Source organism: Narcine bancroftii, chromosome 8 (assembly GCF_036971445.1).
Source record: "Narcine bancroftii isolate sNarBan1 chromosome 8, sNarBan1.hap1, whole genome shotgun sequence".
NCBI classification, from domain to species: domain Eukaryota; kingdom Metazoa; phylum Chordata; class Chondrichthyes; order Torpediniformes; family Narcinidae; genus Narcine; species Narcine bancroftii.
The window spans coordinates 50,470,212-50,485,591 of record NC_091476.1 but is presented as its reverse complement, the minus strand read 5'-3'; the positions used below and the strand labels follow the sequence as shown (position 1 = coordinate 50,485,591).

The 15,380-nt window shown below is 41.8% G+C and overlaps 1 protein-coding gene across 2 annotated transcripts in view; it reads left to right on the top strand.

Annotated features, from left to right (window-relative positions):
- LOC138740680 (sodium- and chloride-dependent neutral and basic amino acid transporter B(0+)-like) overlaps nt 1-15,380 on the top strand; it is a 129,933-nt gene that overhangs the window by 108,110 nt on the left and 6,443 nt on the right. For both annotated transcript variants that reach the window (XM_069893669.1, XM_069893668.1), the window contains 5 exons: nt 17-157; nt 5,106-5,334; nt 6,245-6,370; nt 9,291-9,409; nt 12,138-12,237. In XM_069893669.1, the coding sequence (XP_069749770.1) occupies nt 17-157; nt 5,106-5,334; nt 6,245-6,370; nt 9,291-9,409; nt 12,138-12,237 (715 nt within the window). The remainder of the gene's footprint in view (nt 1-16; nt 158-5,105; nt 5,335-6,244; nt 6,371-9,290; nt 9,410-12,137; nt 12,238-15,380) is intronic.

Here is a 15,380-nt window from a genome sequence, read left to right as displayed (position 1 = left end):
CCCTCTCCATGGCCAGGTGGTTTACTTCAGTGCAATATTCCCATATGTGGTTCTGACCATACTTTTGATCCAAGGACTGACCCTTCAGGGAGCCAGTAAAGGAATGGAATTCTACATTGGAAGCCAATCAGATATCTCAAAGCTGGCTGACACAGAGGTAAGCACCAGGATAACATACAGAACTAATATTCATTCAAATCCTTTATAGTTCTCCAACTTTCTTGTGTATTTCAGGAATCCAATTTAACAATTGGATCCAATTGAATCATGTTCCAATTGTCGCACTGGAAAAGTAATGTCATAATTGGCATCTATTGAAACAAAAATTCTCAGAGTACATGACAGGAGCAAAATGACTGTCAGGCCATTTCACCAATAGTGTCTACTCCAAATCATGGCTGGTGTAGTTTTCCTCTCAATCTCATTCTCCTGGTCTCTCTATAACCTTTGAAACCTTTACTCGTCTCAAACTGATGAACCTCTGCTTTCAATATACCAAACAACTTGGCATCCACTGCCGTCTATGGCAATGAATTCCAGATTCATGGCCCTCTGGCTGAAGAAATTTCTCCTCATCTCTGTTCTAAAGGGATGTCCTTTTATTCGGAGGCTGTGCCCTCTGGTCCTAGACTCTCCCACTACTGGAAAAATCTTCTCACTATCTAATATTTCAATATTCAGCAGGTTTCCCTGAGATTTAGATTAGATTCATCTTTACTTGTGCCAAGTAAAAGACAAAGCCAATGAAATAAAAATTAGCATCCAACCAGAAGTTAACAAATAGTGCTATTATACAATTAACTAAATGCAAATAAAACAAGAGACTTCAACAAGTAAACAATTATAAAAGTACTGACAGTACAATGTGAGTGCAGGACTACTCAGTTCTGTGATTCAAGGTTCAGCAGGGTCACAGCCTTGGGAAAAAGCTTTTCTTGAGCTTGCTGTTTTGGGAGCTCCTGTAGCACCTACCGGATGGAAGGGTTAAAAAATCCCATAGTTAGGGTGAGATGCATCCTTGATGGTGCTCTTCATTCTGCTCAATGGTGGACAATTGGATGCCAATAATCCACTGGGCAGTTTTCACCACCCACTGAAGTGCTTTACAGTCCAATCAAAACAATTATCAAACCACCTTCAGATACCACAGGTAAGTATGCTCTCAATACTACAGCAGTAAAAATTCATCAATATCCTGGGACAGAGGTAGACTTTCTTCATGCTCCACATGAAATAAAGGCATTTTTCGCCACTTTGATCAAGATGGAGAAGTTCAACAACCAGATGAGATCATTGGAAATGTGAACACCAAAGCATGTGAAGCTTGATACATGTTTCACCACAATTCCATTGCTGTATATAGGGGCATGAATGTGTCTTCTGGAACACCTGGAGTCCACAATGATCTCCTTGGCCTTCTGAGTGTTAAGTGCCAAGTTGATGTTGACACACCATGCAGCCAAAAGCTGGTCTTTGTCCTTATAGGCGGTTTCATCATCCTCTCTGATCAGGCCAACCACCATGCGGTCATCTGCAAACTTGATTATAGAATTAGAACCATATACAGGAACACAGTTATAGGTGAAAAGGGAATACGGAAGAGGTCTCAGCACACAGCCCTGGGAACTGGAAGAGAAAGGATTGTCTAACTTAACAGATTTGGGTCTGTTTGTCAGAAAGTCCAAAGTCCATTTGCAAAGGGATGAGCTGACACCAAGATGGCAAAGTTTGGTGATGAGTTTGGAGGGAATCACAATATTGAATGCCAAACTAAAGTCAATGAACAGCATTCTGATACAAGAGTTGGAACTGTCTAAGTGGGTCAAGGCAGAATGAAGTGCCATGGAAATGCTTCAATTGACCTGTTGCTACAGTAGGCAAATTGTTGAGTCCAGGGTGATGGGCAAACAGGATTTCAAATGTGACAAAACCAGTCTCTCAAAGCAGGTGACCTCATTTTCGCAATCAAAGCAAGCATAGAAAGCTCCTCAAAGGATGCACAGCGGGAAGTACTAGGTGGCTTATAGTCTGTAATAATCTGTATGCCATGCCACATGCACCAGAGGTCCAAGGAGTTTAAATGCTTTTCAATCTTTTGTTTGTATGTTTCTGAGAGGTTCTCCTTAGCTTAGCCCTGGCTGAGCTGTAATTCTTCCAGTCTCCAGGTCTGAAAGCTAAATTTCTGGTTTAGACCCCTTTATCTTACCAAACACCAGCAAATAAAGGCCCAGAGACATTTAACACCATTTAATTCTCTCAATCAATCTCATAAAACCTTCCTCTGGACTTTCTTTAACAGCACCACATCCTTCCTTAGATATGGGACCTAAAACTGTTCCCAACACTCTAATTGTGGTTTGAGCAACATTTTAATAAAGGCTCAGCATTACATCCATATTTGTATATTCTAGTCCTCTCAACACATGTTAACATTGCATTTGTTTTACTTAGAACCAATTCAACAGGTAAACTAACCTTTAGGGAAATACTCAACAAGAACTTCCAAGACCCTTTGGACCATTCCTGTCTGAAATTTCTCCTTCTTTAGGAAGCAATCTACTTCATTATTCCTTCTATCAAACTACACTTTTATGGACTGTATGCTATCTGCCACTTCTCTGCCCATTTCCCCCAACCTATCCAAGTCTCTGCACACTCCCTTCTTCCACAGCACTACTCACTCCACCTTTACCCAGATAGCCCTCAAACATGGCCACAAAGCCATAATTTCTTTCATCTAAATCATTTACACACAGCATGAAAAGTAGCAAACCTAACACTGACCTTTGCTGAACACCACTAGTCCAGGAGCTGGCCAGAAACAGCTCCTCTCTTTACTTTCTATCAGTCAGCCAATCTTCCATCAGATAACCAACACTTGCTGCAGATGTGGTCACCTGGAATTACAACAGGTTGTACATCACATGGCTACAGCACCTGATCTTACACCCCTCCTTTATTTATTTAGTTGTAATTCGGTGCCCTTCACTTAATAACTGTTACCAGTAACCTTGTTTGGTCTCAATTGCAAGCTAAACAAGGAATTAGTCTGTCTGAGTGGTTTAAAGAGGAAGGGTTAATAATGTTGCCTGACTCCATCTGAAGCATCTGCTCACTGAAGCTTGTTGATCTAAAGAATCCAACTGTTAGACTGAGTTACTCCCAGAGTGGCCACTTCACACAAACTTTCACTTCCTTTTATTTGCCACTGTGACAGCTGACCCCTTGCAATCAGTCTCTGCTGCTGTTAAAAACTGAGTTATAACTAAGACCTAGTGATCTCAGTTATAATTGGCAGGTGAGGTGGGAGGGTTTGCAATAGATGAAATGGGATGAAACTGGATGGGTCAGGAAATGTTACCATTTCCAAGCCCATTTAATAATCCACCATGCAAGCTGAGAGAGATGTTGTGGTCTCCTCCAGGAGAATCAATGATTCTGTTTGAGAAGGGAAAGAAACAGGGTAGGTCCTCAACCAATCAGACTGAGGCATATTCAGATTTTGGACTGAGAAGAGCTGAAATGTCATCTGGGTGACTTCAAAGTCATGTCATGAATAGGAAGAGAAAAAAGAGTGAAAGACAAACAAACTAAATAGTATAAGGTGATATTAATTAGATTCAGATTTATTGTCAGAGTACATACATAACATCACAAACAACCCTGAGATTCCTTTTCCAGTGGGTGCAAGAATTATGACTAATTGGTTGAGCAAAAATAAAACTGTGTGCAATGTTAACTTGTAAACAAACAAAGAACTGTAAACAGATAATGAATGTAAACAAACTGACTATGCATTACAGAGAGAACAAAGGAAATCAATAAAGTGCACAAATAAGAGTCCTTATATGAGTCTCTGATTGAGTTTGTCGTTGAGGAGTTTGATGCTGGAGGGGTAGCAGCTGTTCCTGAACCTGGTGGTGCGAATCTTGTGGTGCCGAGACCTCTTTCCTGATAGCAGTAGTGAGAACAGAGTGTGTGCTGGGTGGTGTGGATCCTTGATAATTGCTGCTGCTCTTCGATGGCAGCGTTCCATGTAGATATTCTCGATAGTGGGGATATTTTTGCCTGTGATATCCAGGGCTGACCACTACCTTTTGCGTGGTTTTATGCTTAGGGATACTGGTGTCCCTATACCAGACCGTGATGTCAGCACACTTTGCACCACGCATCTGTAGAAATTTGCCAGGGTTTCTGATGTTCTACCAAATCTCCACAAACCCTGAGGAAGTAAAGGCACTGACGTGCTTTCTTCATGATCCTACTGGTGTGTTGTGTCCAGGAAAGCTCCTCCAAGATAGTGACTCCCAAGAACTTAAATTTGCTCACCTTCTCCCCCTCTGGTCCCCCAATGATCACTGGCTTTCCTTTCCCGGACAACAATCAGCTCCTTAGTTTTGGTGACATTGAGTGGAAAGTTGTTGGTGCACCATTCAGCCACATTTTCAATCTCCATCCTGTATGTTGACTCCTCCCCTTCCTTTATACAACCTACCTCCGTGGTGTAGACAGCAAATTTGTAGATGGTATTATTGTCGTACTGAGCCACACAGTCGTAGGTGTAAAGTGAGTAGAGCAGCGGCTAAGAACACAGTCCTGTGGTGCTCCAGTACTGATGGAGATGTTCTTTAAAAACATCACCAACATCAAATCTTACTGAATTCCTCATTTGTAAAAGCTCATTATTGTATTAGAAATAGTCAGGGCAGAAATTCACACTCATCACATCATTAAAAAAATGAATATTATTCCTGAACTTTGACTGTTGAGTTTGTGTTTTCAGCCAGTGTGCAGGAATGTCACATTGGTGAGTGGATCTGAATGGGGAGGTAGACAGCAAAAGGACACATTGCACAGTGAACAATGAAGGGGCAGATGATGGTGAACTCTTGGACTTCTGCCCATAGTCTGAGGTTCTTGTGGTTATGTTGCATGAAGAGTGAGTAATACCAATGTCACTTGTCTTTTAATGGAAAAGCTTTAACTTTGTGCACTGGTATAATTGTTGATAATCAATATGGAGCCTCTTTTATATGTCTTCCAATTTTGACCACTTAAATCATTTACCCCCTTCGGAAGTGACTAGTTCTATCTTTGTTCAACAGGTCTGGAAAGATGCTGCAACTCAAATATTCTATTCACTTGCAGTGGGCTGGGGATGCTTGCTAACCTTCTCATCCTACAACAAATTTCACAACAACTGTTTCAGAGACACAGTCGTTGTGTGTGTCGTGAATTGTGGCACAAGCGTGCTTGCTGGATTTGTCATCTTCTCCGTCCTTGGACACATGGCTCATGTACAGGACAAGCTCGTTTCGGAGGTTGTTCAGTCAGGTACTTGCAGTGTCAGACTTATGCTGCTGGATATGTTGGTAGACCAGAGACCCTCACAGCCCAAATGAGAGTGTAATACTATTGCATCCATTCCAGCAACTTCATTCTTGTGCAGGAAAAACATACGGATGACTGGCCACAATGGCAGCTTATTGTATGTACGTAGATTCAGTAAGAAAGTTTATTTTGTGAAAAATGCATTTCATCAACCCATGCATAGTACAGCAGTAAAACAGTACAAGGAGGTTCAGAGATGTCAGTTTGAACAGCAAAGGTAAGGTTATTTTACTAGCATGAGTTTAATCAGGAGCCTGGTAGTAGCAGGAAAGAAACTGTCCTTGAATCTGGCAGTGTGTAATTTCACACTCGGAAATCTTTTTCTGAACGGAAGGAGGTTGAAGGGAATGTGGCCGGGAAGGGTATTTTAATAGGGTGGCTGGTTTACGGAGGCATCAGGAAGCTTAGATGGAGTCAATGGAGGGGAGGAGAATTGTCTGATAGTTTGAGCTATATATTGCTCTTGTGTGTATGCAGTTTTTTTCCAGCTTCATTTGTTAAACCTCTTTCAGCATCTTCAGTATTGTTTGTGCTTTGTTATTTACTTATTGGAGATGGAATCTGATCATGGAAAAGTGAGGAGATCTTCAACCATTGATACTTCCTCGACATTGTGATCTCCTTCGACACAATCAGTTTCAAATCATTAATCTGATCTAGCTTATCATCAATGCATATTATATGCTCTGAATAAGTAACATAGAATCAATGAACCCTTCATGAGAGACAATTGCTGATGTTTTATTTACTAAGTACTGTCAGTTTACAATCTCTTTTTCTAAAGATTACGGTATCACTGTATTACTGTATCATTTGTACTAATGTATAACTGTATCATGTCCATTGTGCTCAGGTTTCAGTTTGGCTTTCATCGCCTACCCAGAGGCTCTTGCACAGCTGCCATGGGCACCCCTATGGTCCACTTTATTTTTCTTGATGTTGCTCACTCTGGGATTTGACACTCAGTTTGCAGCTTTAGGTAAGAGTTGCATTGCTTTATTTAATCCATCTACTTCAAGTTTAATGAAAGGAAATTACTAAAATGATCACATTAATGAAAGAAGATGGGATGGGAACTGAAAGTTGTAGATGGCAGTCGAGGGATGCATCGCAGCCTACACCCCAGGATGTGAGGGGATGCTCCTGTCTTTAACTTGCTCCTGGGGTCATCAATTCCAAAATGGAATGTGTCTGATCTATTCCGTTCAAATCTTGCACCCTGAAAATGCAAACAACAGTGCATCACAGTGGATTATTCACAAGGAGTGGGATGGACTGGGAGGAAAGGAAATGACAGAAAGCATGAGGAACCCCTCCCAACTCAAAGATATCTACCTGGGTTCCTCGTGCAGGGTTGGAATTGGCTCCAGGATGTTCCCTTGTACTCATCCACAAATAAGTAAGGATCAATGCTCCTTGGAATATATTCTAACTTGCATTTGGAACCAGTCTGTTGCTGTGGCAACAGAAAACTTGTCACTAAGGTAATGTGCTGTTTGACTTTCCAGAGAGCAGGATTTAAACCCAATGGAGCTATTTCTCCTATTGTTAGGGGCGCCGACCAATACTCATGGCTTTGGCTTATGGCAGACAACCTGCAGCTGATGTGGACATTTACCCCCTCCATAAATCTTCGTCCGCGAAGCCAAGCCAAAGAAGATGGCAGACAAAAGCTGATGTATAATTTTTAATGTATTACTAGGACAATAAAAGGAACTTTGAGGTCTGATTTGGAATATGATTCCAAGATTCCTTTATTGTCATGTAATAGTATAAAATATGTGCACAAAATTGCTTTCTGGTTGCATCACCAGCAGCCTGGAGTCTTTCAGCTACTGAGCCCCACTAGTCACCTGTTTCCTGCTTCATTACTGTTATGACTGGTTAACATGGATGTATTTCTAGCCCATGTTCACACTATAAATGCCTATCCTTTTTATATCAGAATCAGAACTTGTCATGAACAAGCCATGACATTCAATGTTTTGCGGCAGCAGTATCTTATTATAGCCATCTTACAACATTACTATAAATAAAATAAATAAAAATAATACTGCATGAAAAATGAGGCAATGTCATTGGTTCATGGATTATTCAGGAATCTGATGGCAGTGGGGAAGAAGCTGTCCTTGTGCCACTGAGTGCTCGTCTTGAAGCTCCTGTACCAGGAGCAGAGTGAAGAGGGCATGGCCTGGATGGTGGGGGTCTTTGAGGATAGAGGCTGCTTTTCTAAGACCCCGCTTCATGTCGATGTCCTCGATGGAGTGAAGTCTGGTGTCTGTGATGTTGCAGGCCAAGTTAACAATCCTCTGGAGTTTATTCTTGTCCTGAGAGTTGGCGCCTCCATACCAGGCAGTGATGCAACCAACCCGAATGCTCTCCACGGTATACCTGTAGAAGTTTTCTTTGGTGACACACTGAATCTCTTCAGGTACCTCACAAAGTAGAGACGCTGACGAGCTTTCTTTGTGGCTCCAGGACAGATCCTCGAATTTGAAGTTCTTGATCCTCTCCACTATGAGCCCTCAGAGAAGACTGGGTCATGTTCTCCTGTCTTGGTTCTGAAGTCAACGATCATCTCCTTGGATTTACTAATATTGAGTGCAATGTTGTTATTGTTACACCACTCAATGAGCTGATCTATTTCCCTCCTCTACGATTCCTCATTGCCATTTGTGATTTAGTCGACAACTGTGGTGTCAACAGAAAACTTGTAGATAGTATTGAATTGTGCCTGGCCACACTGTCATGGGCATATAATGAGTAGAGCAGTGGGCTAAGCACACATCCTTGGGGTGCGCCTGCATTGATAATCAGTGAGGAGGAGACATTGTTTCCAATTCATATTGACTATAGTCTTCCGATTAGAAAGTCAAGAATCCAGTTGCAGAGGGGGGTAGAGAGGCCTGTCTCTTTTGAATTTAATGTAATATTACAGTATACTACTGTTTTTGTTGTTAAGGTCCTGTTTGGCTACAGCAAGTATACCTTGATGTATATGTGTGATAGTACAGATCTATCACCAATGTATATAGTTACAGTATCTAGACTGTGCTTACAGCGATTGGCTGAGAGCTAAGCCACGCCTACTGTCTGGGCCTTAAAGGGTTGTGTCCCTAGCCATGTCGGATCATTCCGGACTGGTCGGCCACCTGTGAAGAGCTCCTGTCTTTTGCTAATAAAAGCCTTGGTTTGGATCAACAAGTCTTTGATTCTTTCGATGAGCTCTACAATATGTACATCAAAAAATATGGCAATAAACTCATTACCAAATGATTGTTCCCTTACTCCCTGGAGTATCACTCTTTGTTTCAGATATTTTAACAGCTGTTTTTAGATGAACAGCGCGGTAATAGGCCATTTCAGCCTATGAGCCCAGACTGACCAATTACGCCCAATTTACCTACAACCCCCGGTAGATTTTGAATGGTGGGAGAAAGCCCATGCAGACAAGCAGAGAAGATACAAACTCCTTACAGACAGAGTGGGATTCAAAACCAAGTCCCAATCGCTGAGGTGGTAAAGGTGTGGCACTAATGGCTACACCAACCGTGCCACCCCTGCATGTTATAATGAACCATGCAGGGAAATGTCATAGGATTGCTGTTCTTTGTCATTTTTATTTTGGCGATTATGGGATGTGATAACTATATGGGATGTGATTTCATGTCCTGTTCTATGTCCAAGCCTTACCTCTGATGACTGAGTGAATAGAAAGGAAAGTGGGACCTGGCACCTGTTGCATTGAGTGACCAAGGAGAATTGTATATTTTGGATTTCTCTTGAATATTTGCTATGCATCAATGTAACAGGAATGGGACAAAATAAGCATCCACATTAGGTCACAGGTGATAAATTGCAGTTTAATTATCTACTCACTTCAAATTTTCTTTTATCAGAAATGATTATAACTACCCTAGTGGACCAGTTCCCTCACCTTCTGCAATCAAAGCGTCTTTATCTGACAGCTGGACTTTCCTTGGTGTTTTATTTCCTGGGCCTTGTATTTGTAACAAAGGTATGGTGCCCAAAAATACTTTCCTATATATTCACGTGTAGTTCTTGTCGTTCCTCACTGACAGGGCTGGCCAAACTTGCTTAGCATAAGAGCCACATATGATAAACTTCAGAGGTCAAGAAAATTTTGCTACAAAAATTTTATGTAAATATTAAGAAATCCATGTATTTAATAATATTTATTCATGTTTGTAGTTTTTAAATTGGTCATTTATTTTAGGTTCAATGGTCAAAAAGTACACAGACTGTAAATATACATGTAATAGTTGAATTTAGTGAAATAATTTTTAGGGTAACATTTAGTGGGTTTTCTATTACATGCATACTACTTTTGATCCCAGCAAGAACCTGCATTGTTTGGGGTGTCAGTAACTCTCACATGGGTCGGTGGGTGGCTGCGACAGGGCGGTAAGTCCGCATTTGGGGCGTCGAGAGCTTGGATGGGGTTGGCAGGTGGTCAAGACTGGGTGGTAAGTCTATGTTTGGGGTGTTGGGAGCTTGGATGAGTGGGTGGGTGGCTGCGATCAAGTGGTAAGTCCATGTTTAGGGTGTCTGAAGTACAGATGAGCAGGCCTTGGAGAGAGTCTGTGGTCAGGGCATCAGGAACTCCAGAGGGTGGGCAGCATGTGTCTGGGCAAGGGACATTCCTTGGGGCATCGGGAGCTTGGATGGGCGAACAGCCAGGGGGCAATAATAGGGGGTTGAATTTTACATGGTATTGACTATAACATGTGTATATATGGCATTTTCATTTGCAATCCACGCCCTCTAAAGCTACCATTGTGACCACCGGCTTGTACAATTCCTGCCTCAGACAACATATATTTCTGCAAACCACACATTATGTATCAAAGAGCTGCATGTGGGTTGCGAGCCATGGTTCGGCCACCCCTGTTCTATGAAGTCAGAAATTTGGTAGGTGTAGGTAACAAGGAAGGATCTGGTGAACTGAACGCATTGTATTTCTACTTGATTGATATTGTGCAGATGGTATGTAGGATTGACTAAACCTTTCTCACCTGCAGTGAATAAACATAGAATCTGCTTGAAGGATGAAACTCATCACTCATCTCATATCAGATCAAGGGCACAGGCCCGAAACATTGCTTACTGTTTCCTATGAATATTGTGTGACCTGCTGAGTTTCTCCAGCATGTTTATGTATTCTCCTCACCCAGATGTTATCAGAAATCTCTTTCTCTGACATGATCATTTCTTGGGTTTGTTTCTGTCTATCTATGTACTATCCCACCAAGACCTCCTGTAAATAGGAGGAATAACGCCTGATTTTCCATCTCGGCACTCTCCAGCCGGATGGCATTCGTCTCGACCTCCAGTTTATGTAAATCTACTTTCTTTTCTCCCTCCCTTCCCTTGTTTTCTTTCCCTCAGCTCTCTACCCACTTTCATTTCTATTCACCCAGTCATCCTTCCCCCCCCCCCACCCCCACCTTGCTTGTTGTTGTGCCCTCCCTTCTATTATTACCTTCTGATTTTGGGACCATGCTCCTCCCCCCCCACCCCATCCTCCTTTTTGCTCAGACACCTCCCAACATTTTTCCATACTTGACGAAGGGCTCAAGCTCGAAAATTCAGTTATGTATCTTTATCTTTGCTAATATAAAGGCCAATGTTTGACCTGCTGAGTTTCTCCAGCAACATGTTTTTACTTCAACCATGGAGTCTGCAGACTATTGTGTGTTACTTCCGTCAACCTATTGAAATGCTCGTCTTTGACAAAAAGACTGTGATAAATCCAGGGTTTGGCACAACACCTGCACACTTGCTTGATGGTTAAAGAATTATAGGTTGAATGTGCACCCTCGTTAGGCACCATGCAGACAGGGAAAGTTGCTGAAGGGAAACACAATGTGAGCTTCAGCAGAGGGAAGACTGATTTGGTTAAATGACAACACAGGCACAGAGTAGAAAAGAGTGTGAAATGTATGTGGTCTTCACTTAAATGGGTCATTAAAATGTTGAGTATGTCTGTTCCTAGGAATTAAAATCAGAGAGGGACCTACATAGCAAAGTCTAATCAAGTTTAGTCTAGTTTATTGTCATTTGATTGCAATTAGCGGAATTAGAGGAACACCATTACAGCACCAGCGATCGTCTGGACACTCTCTTTTTTCTGGCACTGGGGTTTGAATCCTGCGCTCTTTGTAATGAGCTTGGACATTCTCCCCATGTCTGCATGGGTTTTCCCCGGGGGCTCTGGTTTCCTCCCACCCTTCAAAAAACATTCCGGGTGTTGTGGGTTAATTGGGCCGAAAGGGCTTGTTACCGTGCTGAATGTCTAAATAAAAATTTTAATTTAACTTTAAACCCAGCAAAACTGCATTCTCCGGACACACAATCAGACAGAGCATACAGACAGACCATCAATACATATGCAGGACAAGTATTTTATCTATACAAACAAATAAATCAATATTGATGTGTAAGTATGAGAGTCTCAGATGCTTAGTGTGAAAGGCATAACATATAAACCTAGAGAAGCAATTGGCTTAGTGGGATCCCCTCTGCAGAGCTGTGCTGTTTTGCCATTTCTATTTTTCGAAGTACATCCAGTTATTGAAGGATGCAGAAACAGCTCAAACACAAAACATAATGGAACAGGCATTAATGGTTTATACTGTGTCTTTATGCACAGACCTCATGTCTCTCACCAGCCTTGGGTTCGAGAGTCGTGCTTTTCTCATGTAGCGCTTTCCTTTTAATTTCAGGCCGGAATTTACTGGATAAATTTAATTGATTATTTCTGCACCGGGTGGATTCTCATTACAATAGCACTGCTGGAACTCATTGGTTTAAGCTGGATTTATGGTAAGCCTGGGGCAGAACTGGGAAGATAAAATGAATCTAAATCAAACTGAAAGAATACATCGGAAAAACAAAGCAACTAAGTCAGGTGATCTGATGTGGGCCCCCACACATCTGAGGCTTATTGGTGATGAAAAACTCTCCTTTATTGCTAAAGTTCTTTCCCCTCTTCCAAAGAGAATTGTGACATTGTTCAAAATTGCTGCATTCTTCACCATGATCCCTGTTTAAAGCCAGCTGCTGGGTGCCAGATAAACCTTGCTGCAGGAATTTTCTTCCTATGTTACGCAGCCATCAGCTGATTATCCCAGATGACGTTAGTTGTGTGACTGTGACTTTTAGCCTTTGGTTTCTCCTGGCAATGAGGCCTGATGGAACCGTGGAACAGCTTCTTCTCAGCGGTGCTTCGAACCACTTGGATCCAGTGTTGATTGCCAGTTCAGGACTCTGAGTCAGAGAGTGCTAACAGGCCCTTTGGCCCAAGCAGCCCACACTGACCCGCCTGCATTAATTCCACCTGCATGCATTTGACGCATATTCCTCTAAAACCCACCCTATCCATGCATCCATCCAAATATTTCTTAAATGTTGCCCTAATACATGCCTCAACTACTTTCTCTTGTTTTGGTAATTGAGGCCTTGACTGTCTCAGTACAGATGAACCCTTATTAAAGTGAGATCTGTTCTTCAACTTTTATGAGGAAACAGATTGGTGATCAGACATGAATTTGTTATCCTGTTAGCAACTTGGAGTGGTTAAACCTTTCAATGTTAATGGCGTGAGTAAGACAAACCTGCAGCAAACCAGCTGTATGAACATAGAGTGGCAGGCAATCAGGAAAGCTACTGTAATACAGTATTGGACACTGGAAACAATCGATTGGAGGAGGAGAAAAAAAGAAGTCTTATTGTAATCGAAGGGCTCAAGCCCAAAACGTTGCTTATGTACCTATATTTTTGATACATAAAGTGCACTGTTTGACCTGCTTAGTTTCTCCAGCATTGTGTTTTTACTCTTATTGTAATCACTGGAATCTGGAGGAGCATGTGCAGTCCCTTGGTCTAAGGTTAGATACACTTGTCTGGGAAGGGAGAAAGACAAAGGTTCACTTGAACAATTCCTGAAATGAAGAATTTAAGGTTTAAGTTTAATTAGCACATTATTACCTGGTACTTATAATGCCAAGGTTATGAGTATCAAATTTCGTGACATGTTCATGAAAATAGATTCTGAATCTGACCAGGTTTATTCTGTGAGCTGGGTATCTCTGTTCGTAAAGAATGTAATTTTATATGTATAGGATTAGCAGTGAAAAGGATGATCAACTAGTACCAAGCAAGGGAATTGCCATTCGCCTAAAATAATAACTCTGTTTCTCTCCATACGGGTGTGACCTGACTAGTTATGTATTTTAAGCATTTTTCGGAGTGATATTATATTTTCATAGTCTGCGGTCTATTACTTTTTGATTGCCAATTGAAGTGAAATTGAGTCGCATTGAAACACAATGGATATTGACAGGACAGATGCAGAAAGGATGCTTTTTTTGACGTGGGTTTATCCACAGTTATATGGCACATCTCAATTATGTCTTCATCCAGAGGGGAATGATCTTCACCTCAGTGTCCTGAAGATGATTGTTTCTAATTTTCTGGGATCAGTAATAAATGTTGTGCAAATTAAGAGTCCTGAAATGAGTCTCTGATTGAGTCTTTTATTTAGGAGACTGATGGTGGAGGGATCACAACTGTTCCTGATCCTGGTGGAATGTCTTGTGGCATCAAAACCTTTTTCTTGATGGTAGTAGCGAGAACAAAGCATGGTGTTGTGGATCCTTGATGAATGCTGCTGCCGTCCGACGGCAGTGTTCCATGTAAATTTTCTTGATGGTGGGCTGTGTCCATTACCTTTTGCAGGGTTTTCTGCTCAGAGGTATTGGTGTCCCCATTCTAGGCCGTGATGCAGTCAGTCAGCACACTTTCAACTCAACATCTGTAGACATTTGCCAAGGTTTTCGATGTTATACCAAACTCCTGAGGAAGTAGAGGTGCTGACGTGTTTTCTTTATGATGACATTTATGTATTTGATCCAGGAAAGATCCTCCAAGGTGATGACTCCCAGGAATTTAAATTTTCTCACCCTCTTCACCTCTGATCTCTCAATGATCACTGGATCATTCACTTCTGGTTTTTCTTTCCTGAAGTTGACAATCAGCACCTTGGTTTTGGTGACTTTGAGTGAAGGGTTGTTGTTGGTGCACCATTCAGCCAAGTTTTCAGTCTCTCTACTCTATGCTGACTCATCGCCCCTTTTTTATACAATCCACTACCGTGTTATCGTCAGCAAATTTGTAGATGGTGCTGTTGTCGTACCTAGCCACACAGCCATAGGTGTAAAGCCAGTAGATTAGGGGGTTAAGTGTGCAGCCCTGCGGTGCTCTGATACTGATGGAGATTGTAGAATTGTTCTCAGCAATCCTCTCTGATTGTGGTCTGAAGGAAACACTGTGAATGAGTGTGTCCTCACCAAATCATGTGGGGTTTTATGAGGGCTGATATCTCAGTTTTTGGTGGTTAGAGCAGAATAGCAATACAATTTCTACCTATAGTCAAAGAGTCATCCATGGAGAAACAGGCACTTCAGCTGGTGCTAATCAAGTTCCCCATTTCATCTTGTGCTATTTGCCTTCACTTGGCCCATATCTCTGAAATCCTTTCCTATCCATGCACCTGTCCAAATGTCTTTTATGTGCTATAATTGTACCTGCTCCTGCCACTTCTTCTGGCATACCATTTCATATACTCACTTCCCTCTGTGCAAACAACTGCCCCTCAGGTTCATTTCAAATCTCACTTTAAATCTATGCCCTCTAGTTTTATACTTCCTACACTAAAGAAAAGACTGTGACTAGTCACATTATCTCTGCCTCACAGAATTATATATACCTTGATAAGGTTACCGCTTAGTCTCCTGTGCATGAGGTGTAAAAGGCCAAACCCATCCAGGATCTCCCTGTAGCTCAAGCTCTGCAGTCGCAGTGGCACCCTTGTCAATCATTTTTCACCCTTTTACTGACATTGAGGCTTTCTAAATGTGGCCTATCAACATCTTGCACAGTTGTAACATATGTCCAAACTCCTGACT